Source organism: Pogoniulus pusillus, chromosome 22 (genome assembly GCF_015220805.1).
Source record: "Pogoniulus pusillus isolate bPogPus1 chromosome 22, bPogPus1.pri, whole genome shotgun sequence".
In the NCBI taxonomy this organism is placed as follows: Eukaryota; Metazoa; Chordata; class Aves; order Piciformes; family Lybiidae; genus Pogoniulus; species Pogoniulus pusillus.
This window is the reverse complement of record NC_087285.1, coordinates 11,035,367-11,052,278: the sequence shown is the minus strand read 5'-3', so window position 1 is coordinate 11,052,278 and position 16,912 is coordinate 11,035,367. Positions and strand designations below refer to the sequence as shown.

The 16,912-nt window shown below is 56.9% G+C and overlaps 1 protein-coding gene across 1 annotated transcript; it reads right to left on the bottom strand.

The window, feature by feature from the left end:
* Nucleotides 1-9,934: 9,934 nt before the first annotated feature.
* POU4F3 (POU class 4 homeobox 3) lies at nt 9,935-11,370 on the bottom strand. The gene is made up of 2 exons (XM_064161298.1): nt 11,137-11,370; nt 9,935-10,884 (listed from the first exon to the last, which is right to left on the bottom strand). Exons 1-2 carry the CDS (start codon nt 11,254-11,256, stop codon nt 10,027-10,029), a joined length of 978 nt encoding a protein of 325 aa, XP_064017368.1. The 5' UTR covers nt 11,257-11,370; the 3' UTR covers nt 9,935-10,026.
* Between the last annotated feature and the right edge of the window lie 5,542 nt (nt 11,371-16,912).

The following is a 16,912-nucleotide window of genomic DNA, read 5'->3' as shown; positions in this document are numbered from 1 at the left end:
TCCTGCAGAGCAGGAGCTCACCATCCATGGCTCGTTGATCTCCTCTGAAGGGCTCAGCACTGCTCCCCAGGCTGGGAGAGCACTGCTGAGACCCCATGCCCCTGGGAGGAACAGGTCTAGGACAGCACCTGTGAGGGGCATGGAAAATCCCCAGGGGAACCAATATGTGAACCATCTGCACTGGCCTTGGACCTGGTGGGTATCCAGGTGGGTTTTCAGGATGCCCACTGCAGCTCAGGTTCCCATTTCCGGAATCTCCCCCAGGCTCCTTGCTCCAGGCTGGCATAGAAAGCTGCCAACTCCACGCTGCTGCAGAGTGACACAGAGTGCTTCCACTGCTTGTTCTGCATGGAGACCTTTGAGCTGAAGTTCAGATCCCTGCAAGTTTCAGAGGAGCATTCCTCACACGGTCTGACTCGTCTGCCAGGTATGCAGCAAAGTGCTTGAAATTCTGCCTTCGGGATGCTCTCTAATCTGCCCAGGTGTCCAAGGCAAGAGGCCTTTTCCTTCCTCTGTGTGACATGAGCTTTGGTTTCCTCTGGCTGGGAGTGGCAGAGCCCTGGTGGGCTTACATGAGGGCAGACATCCTGCAGCCCTGCTGATCGTGGGATCAGCCCTTCAGTTCTGCACGCCCTGAGACGCTGACATCTTGTCATTCTTTTTTCTTCTTCTCCCCCCCGCCCCCCCAGATTCCAGGTTGAAATGTGACGGTGAATTAAAAATCTTGCCCTGGGCTTTCTGCAGGGCCTCTCAGCTCCTGCAGTACCAACATCTGCCAGGGAGACCCCCGGCTCCTGTGCCGGAGGGTGGCAGCCCCGAGCTGGCACCGGGCCGCGTTCCCAGCTCCCTGCCCACCTTCACATTTCATCACGGCCAAAATAGTGCTCGGGGAACGGGGCAGGTCTGTGGAAAGAGAAGGTCTCTACAAGGACCTGACCCAGGGATGGGGCCGATTCCAGCCTGTCGTGTCTGCCAGCAGCTAGCAGAGCACGGCTTTGGCAAAGGGCAAAGGTCTGAGCACCGTTTGCTGGACCTGGGCATCCCTTGCAGATGCTCATCCCTGAAAAGAACACCTCTGGGCAGCTACAGCTCAGCCCTTGGCAAACCAGACACCGGGTTTGTGTGCAGCATCAGCTGGGCTGACAGGGCTAAGAGAGGGCTGAGAGAGAGGCAGGAGAAGGGAGCAGCCATCTTCCCCCAACTGCTTCCATTCCTACACTGTCCCCAGCCACTTCTATCCCCACACCACCTCCATCTGAGTGGTCCCTAGGGTCTGCTCTGCAGCTGTGTGGGGGCTATCAGGGCTCTCCTGGGGCTTGTCCAGCAGAGGTGAGATAGAAAGGCCTTGGAGTGTGGTTCTGGGGATCCAAGACTGGCTGTCCCGGTGACAGCTCTGTTTTTTCACATCTGATGTATTCGCCTTTTTTTTTAACACAGAACAGCAAAAATTTAAACAGTACTTTGTTTCACTCTGATTAAGTTCATTTCTCAGCAATTCTGTCTGTAGAACAACCCTTTCTGACTGCCAGGCTGTTAAACTGAGGGCAGAAGCAGGGTTTGTGGTTGTGCTTTCCTGTGAGGTTTAAATATTGGTTTGAAATTTGATTTGGGAACTAGACGTTGGAGCTGCAGAGGAAAGAGCTGTTGGAGGAAACTCAGGCAGCCAGCAACGGGGAGCTTGGCCCCTCAGCATGCACACTGAAGTGGTGGTACCCACCAAACCATGTCACGTGGCATCATGCCACACTGCACCACTCACCACCCAGTTCTCTGTTCCTGCAGCCCAAGAAGGTATAATGTTACTTAAATCCTTCAGTAACCCTGTGGTGGGGATCCAGAGGTGGATTTTGGGGCTGCAATCAAGGGGCTGGCCGCTCACTGATGTGCTGGTTGCACCCCTCTGCTGGCCATGAGCTCCATGTGGCTCAGCAGTGAGGCTGGAGACAGCCTGTGCCAACAGCACAGGAGCAGACAGGTCTGGGTGCTGCCAAATAGCTGCAGGATGGCACAGCCCCATCCATCACCTCAGCTGCCAGGCACGGGGCATTCCAACTGGCCTCATGCTTTCCCTTTTCTGTAGATTCACCCTTGACATGGGAAGAATCCTTCAAAGGTGGGTGTGAGGTCCCTGGTGGTGCCAAGTCAGCCGGAGTAGAGTGTTTTGCTCACACTGGGGCTTGTTTGGAGTCAAGAGGTGGTGCGGAGCCAGCAAAGCTGAGCCCAGCCTCTCTGCTTGCTGTCTGCAGCACAAGCATCTCTTGCAGCTTGGCCTGGTAGGCTACCCCACCCTGCAAGTCCTTCTGAAAGGATCTGTGACCACTATAAGCACTGGCCACAGGGCCAAGCAGCCAGCCTTGGATGAGGGAAAAAGGCTCAGCCCCTGTCCCAAAATTCTGGGGGCGTCCAGGGCAGCTTCTGCTGCCTGCAACCAACCAGAGCTGATGCTAATAGGAAACGACCACTAAAGATCTCTGTGCTGCTCTGCTCTCCTGCTGCTGGTCCCTCTCTCCCTTTGTTGCTGCTGGCATTTTGTGAATTATTGATGTGCCTAGGTGCTGCTGCTCTCCCGTTTCCTCCTCTGCAGCTCCCACTGCCACAGCCAGACCCACACCATCCCAGGGACCTGCTGCCATCATGGGGTGACAGGAAGGCTCAGGCCCCAGTGGGCTCAGTCCTCAGTGTGTCCCCATGGCAGAGCTGAACCACCAAGCAGCTCCATCCCAGTGCTGGGGCACAGATCTGGGCCTTTGGTTGGCATGGGTTGGAGATTGATATGGGCGTGGAGATGGCCTGTGTGTTTCTCCATTCATGCAAGGCTCTTCTCCTCCAGCTCCTGATCGTGACTTCTGCTCATCCTCAGGTCCCTTCTCCAGTCCATACTGTTGGGGCACTCTCCTCGGGACTGTCTCAACTCCCTTCTTCAAAGCACAGGGTGCAGGATGCAGGGCACATGGTGCAATCACAGTTTGGCAGAGAGCGCAGGCCATGGGCTGCCTGACCCAGCTCCACACCAGGAGAGTGGGGCTGGGTGGCCATCAGGAATGGCTGTAGGGTCAGCTGAGGGGATTGCTCTGCATCCCTTGCTGGTGGGAGATGGGGGCTGCGGTGGCCACGTGCCAGCCTGGTGCAGGTACGCGTGACAGGGTATCTGGGCAGGCAGGTCTTCCAGGAGCGCTGAAAATGTGCCTCCCTCCCTCAGAGACCAGAACCGCACCGTCGCTGGGCTGCATATTTCATGAGGTGGTTTTAGGACAGGAGCTGCCTGCTGAGGGATGGCAGACATGCTATCTTGCTCACACAGCTTATTGGGAGGTCACAGTGACACTGGCACTGCGTCTGTGGGGCTGTTTCTGGGCAATGGGGCAGTGAGGTGGGAACTGTAGTGGCCCAGGGACCATGGCACTCGCAGGCACCCACAGCAGCCCCTGCTTGCAGGCTGAAGCACAGGGATAGGGGTGCTGCGGCAGGGTGGTAGAGTCTGTTTGCCCAGAGGGGTGTCCCTGATCTGGGTTCTGCTGCCTGGGGCTGTGCTGAAGTGGGGCAGACCCGCTCGGGCTTCGCTTCATCTCCACCACCCGTCACAGGGAGCAGCATCGCCGAGCGGTCCCAGGGCACCACGACTCAGGGCCAGTTTGCTCAGGTTTCCTCAGCGGGGGCTAATGTGTTTTCCATGTTAGCAGGCCTGCACGTGGCACCCAGCCTGCCTGCAACGTGGCACTGCCAATGCCTCTGACCAGCTCACGTGCCCCTTGCAGGGGATGGGGGCTACATGTCACCCCCACCCTGTGCCTCCAGACTGCCTTGGCCTGGGCTGACCCCACATTTGCAGTATTTCAGGTTAAGGGAAGAAGCCAATGGCTCCTCCCACCCCAGTGTCTCTGAGAAGGGAAGCGCTTGCTCTGTCCAAAATACTCAGGCTCCTTCACTGTCCCCCCAGAGACTACTGGGGAAAAAAAAAAAAGCACAAAATTTCTCTTTGGAAAGTCTGTAATTCAAAGAAACCTCCAGATTTGCCCTAAACTTCCTTCTATCTTTGGACTGAGTCATTTTTGAGTTGTGAGGCACTTCAACCCCACTGACAGCATCAGTGCTTGGTCAAACCACCCTCCAGTGCTCTCTGTAGAGCCCAGCCCCTGCTCCCTCTCCATCTCCATTCCATCTATAACTGACTCTGAGGCTTCTCTTCTAGCAAAAGGGTCCAATGGAGCTTGTCCTTGTTGCCCACTTAGAATGATCATCCCTAACCTTCCCATTCTGTTGCTACTGCAAGGAGAGCTACACACTCATCTCTCGGCTCCGTGTGGACATGAGAAGAGGCCAGTGAGGACGAACACACAGTGCATGGCACCTTTCAGGGTACAGAGATCCAAGGTTCCATGCTGGTGGTGGCTGGATCCTCCCTGTGGGCAGCCAGGCTGGTTTCAGCCAAGGCTGGAGCAGTCTGCACACCAGCTGCAGAAGAAACCCCTGCATGTCCCCACAGCCATGGCCATGGCTGGGGAGTCCTTTAGCCAAGCAGTCAGCAGAAGCTCAGGTGATTTTCCAGATGCTTTTCTGAGTTCTCACTGTCTTGCTTTAAGGAGGAGCCCCAAGCTTTGCTGTTATTTCTGTAGGCAGAGAACCATGCTCAGCCTGCTGAGTGGTGATGGCTGCAGCCTGATCTGGCTTGGCATTTGGGGAAAACCAGGCAGCTTCGGGAACAACCATGACATCAAACTTTAACCACCTGCTCTGGCTCGGATCCTTGACAGCTTTAGTCCCTGCTCACAGAGCTGCTGAAGGGATATGCAAGTGCTAGGCTGTGGGGGCAGGCTGGTGAACTCAGAATCCTGCTGCCATGGGGCTGAATGGAGTCAAGCTGACTAACAGGGTTCAGGGCTGCAACGTGCAGGGTCCTGGGACAGTGCTACCAGTGTCCAGCATCAGAGCTCACCCTAGGTGAGCAGGAACCCCCTGAGGAAACCCTCAGAAGCCATATGTTAGAAGCCTCGGGAGAAGGAAAACCAAAGGTTTCCCTGTGAATCTGTTTGCTCTCTGTCTCCTCTCCATCCTGATCTCCACACTCATGCAAGTTTAAAAAGCAGGTAAATGCTGACAGTGTGATTAACCTCTCCCTCTGCTCCTTACTTCTTCCCTTCTGGAGAGAGAAGCTCAGCTCACCTGCCTGGTGGGACCATCTCTTTTAAGTGCAAGGATGTAGGGAGCCAAACCAAGGTGGTTCTGCCGAAATAACAAAACAGTCCACTTTTAAATGGGTGCTGAATTATTCAGTGCCCTCACTCTGCCCGAACACTTTGCTCTTTCAGTGGATGATGGCTCAGTTCCCCCCTCAGCTTTTCTGATGTGACAGTGAGCAAATGGAGAGATGAGGGACTCACTGATCTAGGTTTGTGTGGCATTACTGGACATTGTTAAAGCTCTTTGGGTTGAAAACCAGACAATGCTTTGCAGATTGTTTTGCTGCTCTGTATAAAATCCTGTTGAAAACACTGTGACAAGCACCTCCATAGACAGCTCTGCATTTGCTTAGAGAAACAAAGTCTGAACCACAGCTTGATGACAGAATGAATTTATATCTGATATTTCTAGGCAAAGTGCAAAGCACAACTGATGACTTTAGAGACAAATCTGCTTAATTGCTCTAAAACTCTGTTCTGACAAGAACTGCTAAAGCTGTAGGACTGGAATGAATTCCTGCTCTGTGGATGCAGGGTGGGATTGTCTCTCCTTAGTGGCTCTCTGCTGGGAGTGCCCACACGAAGCCTGTAGCCACATGCTTGCGACATCCCTGGGCTGGTCCAGCTGAACCGGTGGGTACTGAGCCAGGCTGGATTGCCTTGCCTTCTGGAACTCCTAACTCCTGGTCCTCTGGTCCCAGTGCTGTGGTGGTTCCTCACCCTGCAGTCTCACACCTCTCAGGGCAGATTTCAAACCCTCACCCTGTCTGTGTAAACCAGCCCTAAGAGTGGGGACTTGTGTCAGAGGCTGGGTTCTTGGCTCAGCCCAGTTCCAGCAGAAACTGCTTTCCCAAGAAACATTTTTCTTCCCAAACTGAATGTGTCTCCTAGGGAGGGCAAGTCCTCTCCTTGCAAACCTGAAGTGGGGGAAACTGTGGAGATGAAAGAGATGGGAAGGGCTTTGCAGATGAAAATCACAACTCTCTTTTGGAAATAAACATGGCCCCAGCTCCAGCTTGTGCTCCCCTTGCCAGCAGCTGCCATCTTCAACCAACCCCCAGTGACTCCTTAATGCATGGGACCTGCTCTGCTCCCCACTTTGCTGCTGGGAGTGATCACCATCATGGGGGCCCTGCAGCATCCATGGGACACAAGAGTCTGACTCCTCCCCTGATGGACAGATAGACAGATGGACAGAGAGACACACCCCACACCCTCCTGCATGCTCCAAACTCCTACAAATGCCCCAATTTCCCCTGCACATCTCAAACCAGCCCACACACCCCAACCTCCCTGAATATCTCGACCCCCCTGCCCTGAAGCCACACATGCCACAATGTCAAGTGTCTGCCCCCTATCCCAAATCCCGCATCTCCCCCCTCTTCTCCCTTTCCCCCCTGTCCCCCCTCCCCTCCCCGTGTGCTTTTGTAGATCTGGGGGCTCCCCCCGCCCAGCTCCTGGGATATCAGATGTGCTTCTATTGATTTCCTCCCTCCATTTGTTTTTGTTATTCATTATTGATGGGATCACTTTTCCATCCTTGGCGCGTGGAGGCAGATTTTGTGTAAAAATCAATTGCCTGAGCAGCACTGGTGGCTTGTTTGGCTTCTCTGTGCTTTCATCTCCCACACACAGCCCCCGGGAGCCACGGAGCAGGATATTACAGAACAGGCATGGAATGGGGCAAAAATAATACATCAATTGTGAGTGGTTCAGAGCCCACTGAGAAGGGTTTGCCTGCTGACCCCTTGCTGGTGCACAGAAGCTTTGCTGGGCATTTTCCTGCCCGCCCTCCAGCTCAGCAGGTTCCACTTTGCCTTCCCTCGGCTGTCAGTGGAAGGGAATCCTTTCTTGGCAGCTTTGGCTGCAGGTTTTGTTGCACCTGCAGGAGGTGAGTTTGTGTGTGTGGAGATGTTGAAGAATAGAGTGTTCCAGAGCAGGACTGCTGGCCAGGATGAGAGCACCAGCCCTCTAGGGAGCTGAGACTCCTGATCCTCTGGCACCTGGGGAGATCAACAGGGCTCAAGGGAGCAAGTGCACTTGTGGCAGCTCCTCCAAAAATAAGATCTGAGAGGGTGGTAATGACCTTGGTACAGCCCTTGTTAAGCTCCTTGCCCCAAGGCAGGAGGTTTCCAAGATTGCAGAATGGATGAAGACTGGGCAGGATGGAGTCTGAGAGGCTGCATTCCCTGCCAGGCTTATCCAGGTGCTGCTTCTCACTGGGTTTGTCCAGCAGCTTGTCAGGACACAGCTTCTCACAAAGCCTTTTAGCAGCACAACAGATCCCAACAAAAATGGTGCCTTCATCTGTGTCCCTGGGCACCAAGCCCCAGGGTCAGAAATGACAACCGTTTACAGCCAGTAAAACTGTCCTTGCAGGTCACAGCTGTGGACAGAACAAACTACCACAGCTTTGGCTTTGTGGGGTCATGGGAGGCAGAGAAGTTGATCATCTGCTGCCTTGTGGCATCAGAGAGAGGAGAAGGGCTGACACCTCAGTCTGGCTCTGCTGCTAATCAGGAATTCTGCTGAGCACTGGCCTCTCCTGCCTTCCCTCCACCACCGCTGGCACAGCTTTCTGGCTTTAGGGCACAAGGAAAACGTCTAGGCTGTCGCTTCGTGCTTTCTCAGCAATAGCGCCCCTACTGAACTATTCCCAACGAAGGGGAAGGAACTCAGCCCCCAGCTCCAGAAGGATCAGATGGATTTCCTGTATCATGGTGTTTATTTGGCACCAGGGGTTTGGGAGCTAGACCCGGGGAAAGGGTAAGACACCAATGATGGCTAAACCAGCACCTACCTGACCTCCAAAGTAATTCCCAAGTGAAGTGGTCAGATCCTGTGTGTGAGAGCTGGGCAGAGGAAGCTACAAACATGGAGTGAAAACAACCCTGGGGTCTGCAGAGAGGGCAATCTGGGCAAAGAACCTCTGCAGTGCTGTCCTCATGCAGAGAGGAGTGGGGGTAAAGGAGTGTGAGCAAAAAGGACCAGGGGCTTCAGACTCCCCTGGTCAGCATGTCTGAGGGAGAGGAGGAGTATGGAGGAGCTCATGTCTAGGGCACTAATTTCACGTTTGGGAAAGGTCATTCAGGACTTTTGACACCTTTAAACTGCTCTCTGGACTGATGCAAAAGGGACACATGCAAAACTGTCAGAAAACCAGAGCAGATCAATGGAAACTCAGAACAGCCACATGAAGCGAACCAGTAGTGACCCCTCTGCCACCACCAAGACAAGTCTGATCCGATTTCCCTCTCTGCAGGGAACAGAAAATGAGATGCGGTCACCCCAGCCAGTAGGTTGTCCTGCCTTGGGGAGCAGAGACACGGGCTAGGTGAGGCTCAGGCTGGGCTAGGCAAGGCTCAGGCTGGGTTTAATGCAAAGCAGGCAGGATAATGACCCCGTTTAAGGACAGCTTTAAGAGGTTCGAATTATTTCTGTTCCATGCTGTTGCTCACCCACAGCGTCCCCGGCCCAAGCTGGGTCTTTCTGTTCCTTAGGAGGGGACTGACAACACCTTTGGCGCTGGGCCCTTGGGAAAGGGAACTGAAGGGGTGGCGGGGATCGGGATGCAGCCGAGGGAGAGCCGAGATCAGAGGACCGCTCTCCATAGCGGCCGAGCAAGTGGCGACTCCTCGAGCACGGCCCTCTCCGCTGGACATCCCCATGGCGAGCCCAGTTCCCACCACCCGCGTCCAGCCACACTCCAGTCTCACCCGCTCGCCGGGAGCCCCGACAGCCGCCAGTGCGGATGCCCAGCCTGAGCCAGGTGCGAGCGGAGGATCACGGAGCGGCAGGGTTGGTGACAGCCCCCCACGGGGCAATGAACTCGCCTCTTACCTGGGCGGTACCGGGACCTGTGCAGGGGAGGAAGATTCTGCGAAGTGCTGCCGGACTGCGGCGGGAGGATGCCGCTGGAGCCCCCTCCTGCCCCTCACGGCCCGTGGCCGGTGGATACCGGTGCAGTGGCACCGGGACCAAGACTGGGGAAAACCCTGGGGGTGACTGGGAGAACGCGGGGCCATTGGGACCTGCCGTTGAGGCGCTGAACTCGGGGGATCATTCCCTGCCGTGGGGGAGACCAGATTCGAGGGCTGGTGGAGGTCACTCACTGAAGTGCTGAAGCAAAGTGTTCCACGGGGCTCCGCGCCCAGTGGGAATTTGTAATCGTTACGGTTAATAAGTTAATAAGGTTGATTTGTAATCATTAATGCAAATAAACCCCCTTCCCTTCTAACGGCCTTAGAGATGGACCCGCCATAGGGTCTGGGGCGGGGGGAGTGTTTCGGTCCCCACTCGACGGGCAGGGTGCCACGCGGAGCCGAATGCCGGTGCTGAGGGATGGGATTGGCTCCGGGAACCCTTCGCGGCGGTCCGCGGGCACGCAACGGAGCCAGGGCCGCGCGCCGACGGCAGCGCTGGACCCAGTGGGGCAAAGCCTGGTCCCATTCCCCGCGGGGGCCGCCCAGTGGGAGGGCGTTCGTTGGATTCGCGTTCCCAAGTGCTTCTTTCGGCAGAGCCGAGGCGGGGCGGCGAGGAACGCGCGTCTCTTCGGGTTGAAAAATAGAGCTTTATTCCGGAGGAGGGGACCAGGCAGCTCGGGGCTCTCCGCAGCTTCACGGGGCGGGGCGGGGGGCAGAGAGCCGACGGCGGGGAGAAGCTCTTCCCTACCGTCGCGGAGCGGCGCCCGGGATGATGCGGAGTCCCTGCGGCCGCGGCCCGCGCCGGTGCCGGTCCGGTAGCGATGCCCGGCTGACCAAAGCTGGGGAGAGGGCGCGAAGCCACCCCGTCCCGCCGCGAAAACTCGGCGGAGGACGTGCCGTCGGCGGCGCTGGTGCGACGAGCGCCGTCAGTGCACAGCCGAGTACTTCATGCGCTTCTGCTTCTGGCGCTGGTTGCAGAACCAGACGCGCACCACATTCTTCTTCAGGTCCAGCTTCTCGGCGATGGCTGCGATCTTCTCGGCCGACGGCCGCGGCTGCAGCGCGAAGTAAGCCTCCAGCGAGCGCTTCTCGGGCGCCGCGATCGAGGTCCGCTTGCGCTTGCGCTCGGCCGAGCCGGGCAGCGACCCGGTGCCGCCGGCGCGGTCGCGGTGGGCGGCCTCAGCCCCCTCCAGCCATGCTTGCAGCACCGGCCGCAGCGCCGACATGTTGTTGTGAGACAGCGTCAGCGACTCGAAGCGGCAGATCGTGCTCTGGCTCAGAGAACCCACCCCTGGCAGCTTCAGCGCGGCCAGCGCCGCCCCTACGTCAGCCTGGGTCACCCCCAGCCGCACCCGCCGCTGCTTGAACCGCTCCGCGAATGCCTCCAGCTCCCGCGGGTCCGAATCGGCCTCGACGGCGGGGGGAGGAGGCGGGGGGGGGCCCACGCCCACGGGCAGGGGTCCGGCGGCGGGTAGTGGAGGCGGCGGCAGTGGGGCGGGCAAGGCGGGGGGCTCGGGCAGCCCCCCGACCGCCAGCGAGGGCGAGAGGTGCTCCAGGAGGTCGCCGCCGTCCAGCGTCGGGTGCGGAAGCGGGTGCGGCAGCGTGGCAGGATGCGGGAGAGCGGCGGTGGCGCACGGGACACCGCTCATGGCGGGGAAAGGGGTGTCCGGCTTGAAGGGGGGGTGGTGGTGGCCCTTGGCGTGGGGAACGATGTCGACGGCGGCCAGAGCCTCGGCGCGGGCCAGCAGGCTCTCATCGAAGCTGCCGAATATATTGGTCTGCAGCTGCGGGCAAGAGCGTGGGGGGTCAGCGGGGAATAGCGGCTCCTGCCCGGCTCCGCCGGCGCTCCCGACTCAAGTCATAAAAATTAATGGGACGGCAGCAGCCCCATGGCACAGCTGTGTGCGGGGCAGGCAGCGGAGCGGGGGGAGAGAGGTGCCGCGACGTGCCCCTTGTGAGGCGACATCAAAAAAACATGAAGCGGAGCGCTGTCAGAAAATGTGCCCTAAAGCAGCAGCCGCGTCTCGGCTACGTACCTGGGGGGCCGGCAGGCAAACCCGGCGTATCGCCTCGGCGGGGGGGTGCAGCCCTGGGAACTTCGGCTCCTGCAGCGCGGCGGGCACGGCGAAGGCCTGCTTGACGTTCATGGCCATCATCTCGGCTCAGCTGGTGGGTGGGCAGCCCTGGCATAGGCTCGGGCTGGGCTCTGCCTCGCCACTGCCCGAGTGCGGGACGCTCGGTGGCAGAACAGCCCCTGCTCGCCGCTGCCACCCCCCCCCCCCGCACTCGCTGCCTCATCTTACAGCTGCGTGCCAGGAGCGGGCCCGCGCAGGCGTGGTGGCTGCGGGGAGTCGAGGGCAGTGCAGGGGCAGCGCGGGGCAGCGGGACGGCCCGGCATGCGCAGCCCCCCATCGCCCTCCAGTACCCGTCTCGGAGTGGTGGGACGTGCCGTCGGAGCTGGGAGCAACTGGCAGCCCCAGGCCGGGCTGGCATCGACTCCTCAGTCGCAGCTGTCTGCTCCTGCTCGGATCCTGCTGCAGCTTCCCTTCTTGTCTTGCCAGATGCTGGGCTGGGAGAAGGGCCAGCAAGGGGATCAGATCCCCTGGCAAGGCACATTTCTCCATGGGTGAAGCCCATACACTGATGTTTGGACTAGAGGGACTGTCCTTGCCCACAGACACGCTGTGCCTGCACTCATCAGCTGCTGGCACCAGCCACTCACCCATCATCCCAAAAATCCATCCCCACCTCACCCTGCAAACCGCTCCTCTTCTCTTGGCCAGGGGATGATGCAGTCATAGGGATAAACCTACTGAGCCATGGCACATCCAAAGGAAAACAAATTCTATGGTGTCTGTATCACTAGCAGGGCCACTCCAGCACCAGCTCACTGCCACAGCACCTGGTCCTGGTCCTGTTCCTCCCAAAGTGCCACTGGATCAGCAAGCTGGAGTTCAAACTGCCCAACAGCCTCTGTCTGGCACCCAACCTCTCACACGGCCTGGTGACTGCCACCCAGGGATCTGTCCTGCACTTCCTACTTCAGCGGATGTCCTAATGACAGCAGAGTGGTGGGACCAGGACACTACAACCCAGAAGTGCAAGAGAGTATTTCCACCATGGAGCTGATCTTCATAAGAAATGGGGAGAAATCATCTCTCTGGGCAGAGCATGAGGCCACTTAGACGTCTTCGGTGCAGCTTCTACTCCCAGAAAAGTTCTGGCATTATGGATTCAGCTCTGGGCTGGAGGTAGATGAGGACAGCAGCAGTGCTGCCTCCCACCCCCTTCCCCTGGCTGGAGCCTTCATGAGGCCTGTGAAATACATTCTCAATTAGAGGAAAAGTAAACTGAGAGGTGCTGCATGAGGTCTGCTGTGCTCACAGCCCTGCTATGGACTATAAACATCAGATCCTTGAGAAGACAGCCAAAACTCCCTGAGAAAAGCAGCCCGAGGCAGGCACGGAGCTGCTGTGGAGTGGTTGGTTTGTTTTCCCTTTCTCCTCATCTTCACAAGCGTTCAGACACCACTTGAGTTTGATGGCCCAGGGACAGAAGTATTTTGCAAGTATGAAATATGAAGTCCTTAAAACTAAAATGGATTTGAAGCTTCTGAGAGTTTTACGAGCCTTAATAAAAACAGAGCAGGACCTGGAGGAGCTGCTGTGTCTGTTTCCTGACACATATTGAGTTTGAAGTGGTCGCCAGAGGAAGAAGAAGGTGCTGCTGGGCTAAAGTGTGGGACACTGGGCAAAGAGGCGCACACCGAGGGTGGGCACCTTTCCTCTAGATCCCGAGGAAGGTGAAAGTGGGCGATGAATGCCGAGAAGTGGCCTGTTTGTAACTCGCCTGGAGAGAACGATGCAGTCTGGCGCACGGCTTTGGGTGTGGTCTCCCCGAAACACGCAGGGGAGCAGATGGGGCTGGTGGGAACAGGCTGCAGAGGAAAGAATCTGGAGGGGGGAGCTGGGGGCTCTGTCCGGCGTCCGATTACGGGCTTTGGGAGGGCTCAGCCGCCGGTGCCATCTCGCTCCCCGCCCGGAGCCTGCCTGTGCACCGCAGCCAGCCGGCGGCAGCGGGGCCGGGCGGGCTTAGTACCGCGGACAGCGCCCGGCTCGGGAGCGCGCAGGGTCCGCAGGGCGCTCAGCGCCGATCCGCTGCAGGGGGTGCCCCATTCCGTTGGCACCACCCGAGAGGCCGAGCCGGGGCTTGGGTGCGAGGAGCGAGCGGGCGGAGCAGCCTCCTGCCGCCAGGGGTGGGGGGGGGAACGGGCGCGTCGCCGCCCAGCTCCGTGCCCTGATTTATGATAAAAGATTTAAAGGAAATCATTTATATTTCAGAGGGCCTAAAGAGCTGCATGAAAGTTTTATCTGAAGTGGCACTATATTTGTCGGCAGCCCTACTGCGGTGCGGGTAATTAATAGAGGGATACATTTCAGGCCTTTGTCTGGTTCTCACACCCCCTCTCCCTCCCACCCTGCGCCCCCCACCCCATCCCTCCTGGTTACTCAGCGCTGTGAGGTTACAAAGAGCAGGGTGCCCACAGCAGGCTGGGCACAGGGCCTGAGGCAGTGCCTACTCCTCAGAGCCCCTTTCCCCAGCCCTGCACCAAGGGCAGCTGCATGGGGTAGTGTTTTCCCAGATCTCTGCTGTAGCCTCCTTCCCTCTGGAGTAAGGGGGAGATGTTGGAGACCTTGCTCCCCTTCTGCCCCACGTGCTATCTGTAGGACACGCTGCAGCCAAGCATGGTGGTTTTGGGTAGAGCTGGGAGTGGGGCTGATGTCACAGCACAGAGCTGTCTCCCACCCCACAGCCCACCCCAGGCCCACCATTCGTGGTGTCCTGTCCAGTGCACAAGATCTCTCCTCCCTCCTGAAAGAAACTGCTCTGAGAGAGCCTGGACTGGGTAATGGAGCTGCTGAGCTGCCTTTAATTAAAGCTGTAAAATATTGATGGTCCTGGCCCTGCCTCCTGCTGTTACACCTCACTGACAGGGGAGGGGAGCCCAAAGGAGGAACAAAAACGAGTTAAAGGAGCCCAGATGGTTTGCCATCAGAAACTAGCTGCGTGCTTGGGGGTGTCACTGCAGTGGATTTCAGAGATCATTCACCTACTGATAAATATTTAATGGTATTTCTGGAAGGGAAAAAATCCCAAACCAAACCCCATCGAACCCGTACCCTGGTGAAGCATCACCAGTCACTCGCTGGAAGTCTGAAGCCTAAAGTCAGATCAGAGTCCTGTTCTCTTTGTTCTTTGCCATCATTCAAAGCTTGCCATCCATTTTCCCAATATAGCAACATTTTCTGTTCTTAGATTTTGACTCCAGGCTACCCCAGAGTGCTGGTACTGGCTGCTCGGGTCTGTTGTTTCAGTGTGATTTAGTGGACAGGTGATGCAGTAAATGCCCACACAGGGCTGGGGGTGGGGGAAGGGAGGGCTGAAATAAAACCTGGTTTTAACAGACAACTCACACCAACATCCCCTGCCGTGGGCTGCCTGTTGCAGGCTCAAAGCTGACAGATCTCAGCCCATGACACTTCCTCAACTTGCTGCTTTAAACAACCATGTAAACCACTGCCCACGGGGCTCTTCTGCAACAGAGTGCCATGATCCTCCCCTTACAGAGAGGTAGGTACCCACTCCTTGATGGGCATACCCTTTCTGCCCCCTGTGCTGGAGCCTTCGCTCCCCTGCTCACCACAGCCCTGACTCAAGATGCAGGTGTTGGGAAGTTCTGCTGCTGGGGTGCAGCCTCTCATCAGGAGGTGCCTGACTAGGGTGAGGAGAGGCAATGAGCACTGGCTGTGGGGAGACCCCTGCAGAGGCTGCACAGCACCTCTGCAGTGCCCTGAGCACCTGGGTGCTGTGTGTGTTCCATGGCACAATCAGATGGAGGAGGTGTCTAGCATTACCCAGACACTCAATTATTCATCAGCTAAACGGCCAAGCATCAATTACCTGGCTTGATTCTCTTCTTCATTAAGGAGATTGAAGAGCCCAACTTAACAAAGCAAAGAGAAAGTTGCTGTCACAGGAGCTGCTTTGCTCAGCGCTGGGGCCACACAGCATGTCAGGTGCTCAATGGGGAGGGGTCTGCAGGCTGCCCAGGTGTCACCCAGTGCACCCGGGCTTGGGAGGTGTCTGTTCCTCCACAGGGTTGGCAGCAATGGGGTTAAACACTTGGGGTCAGAACTGCGTCTTAGAGTGGTGCCAGGAGGGACCAGGTTGACCCCAAGGAGAAGGCTGGAGAGACAGAAAGGTGTTGTGAAGAAGGGTTAAAGCAAGGGGGCAGGGAAGAAGGACCATCGTCTTTCTGGAAAGTCTGTAGTGCAAGGAGAGGGGAACGGGAGCTTTCAGAGGGGCAAGCTGCAAGTGGCCTCTCCACAGAGGTGCTGCTCAGCAGGGACTCGCAGGCAAGTCCTACAGGTGTTTTCTACTAAGAGCATGTTTCCCACCACTCTTGAGACACCTCCTCATGCAAACTAGGGTGTGGCTGAGGGTCAGGCTCCGTGGGGCACAGCCATGCACCCGTCCTCCTCACCGGCCCCCCAGGATGCTGCGGCAGCCCCGGTTTTGCGGTTTCCAGTGAGGAAGGCTTTGATTTGAGGTCCTAGGGGTGCCAGATGCCATACGGTTCATGCTGATGGGGAGGTCTCCCTTGTACTCACTTGTAAAGTGCATGAATTATGGAGCTCGTTTCTTGTATCCTTGCCTGAAATTAAAATTGTAACAAAGGACAGATTGGGACTTGTTAAAAATAAACCCGGCCTGCTCCTGGTGGAGATGACAGCAGCAACACAACAACATTTCCAGGGGAGGTAGAACCCAGCACTTGTCTGTCAGGCTTCCCTTTCTTGTTATGTTTGCTCCCCACTCTAGAAATGCATCTGCATGTAGCCTAAGAGGACTCTGTTCTGCGAGAGATTAATGAGGAGGGAACATTAATTATTCACCTCCTGAAGCAGTAGGACTGCTAATGTTTTTGCTAATCAACAAGTCAAACAGCTGCATCTTGGTTAGGGCCACCTTGGGAAGGTGGAGGGAAGAACAAGGCCAGTAGGTTCCACTCTGCAGCCTCCAAGGCTTTGCATGTTTCTCTGCTAGGAAGTCATTCCAGGTTCCCTCTGCCTTTTAACACCATTCCTTATCCCATTATTGAACAGGGATAAAAATGGCACCTGCAGCCTGGACCAAACTCGGGTGAGGAAGCTGCTGGTGCCCCCTGGGCTGAGCTCTGTGGGCAGCAGGGGTACCGAGTAGCTGGTGCAACCCACTGCTCTGGAAAGTGACCCAGCTCTGAGCTGCCTTCACCACCCTGTCACCTTAATGCTCCCTGAAATCCTCATTAAAGTTTGAAATTAAAATGCAACAGTGGAAGAGGGCAGGGAGGAGTCCTGTCACCCAACGTTAGACTCATCCCTTCCGTGGGCACATTTCCTGGGGTTCTGTGGGTGAGGACATGGGTCCATGCAGTGCCTGCTGGTTGACAATCCTTACTGCCTTTCGTCACCTTGGACAAAGCCTCAAGCCTCAGCAGCTCCAGCAGCCTTCACTGTGGCATCTCTGCTTCTTTCAGTTCTTCAGCTATAAGGTGCACCAAGAGACAGGACTGTGATGAGAGAAAAATCTCAGGTTCATAGAATCACAAAATGGTTTGTGTTGGGAGGGACCTTAAAAGCTCATCTAGCCCAACCCTGCTGCAGTCAGCAGGGATATCTGCAGCTAGAAAAGGTTGCTCAGAGCCCCAGACAACCTGACCTGGATGGGACATCTCTCACCTCTCCAGGCAGCCTAAACTAGGCTCTCACC

Bases quoted from the DNA above. Each gene is read 5' to 3' on its own strand.
- POU4F3 (XM_064161298.1), bottom strand. From the start codon at position 11,256: ATGATGGCCATGAACGTCAAGCAGGCCTTCGCCGTGCCCGCCGCGCTG. The intron at 10,885-11,136 runs GTACGTAGCCGA...TCTTGCCCGCAG, and splicing joins TTTGCCTGCCGGCCCCCCAG to CTGCAGACCAATATATTCGG.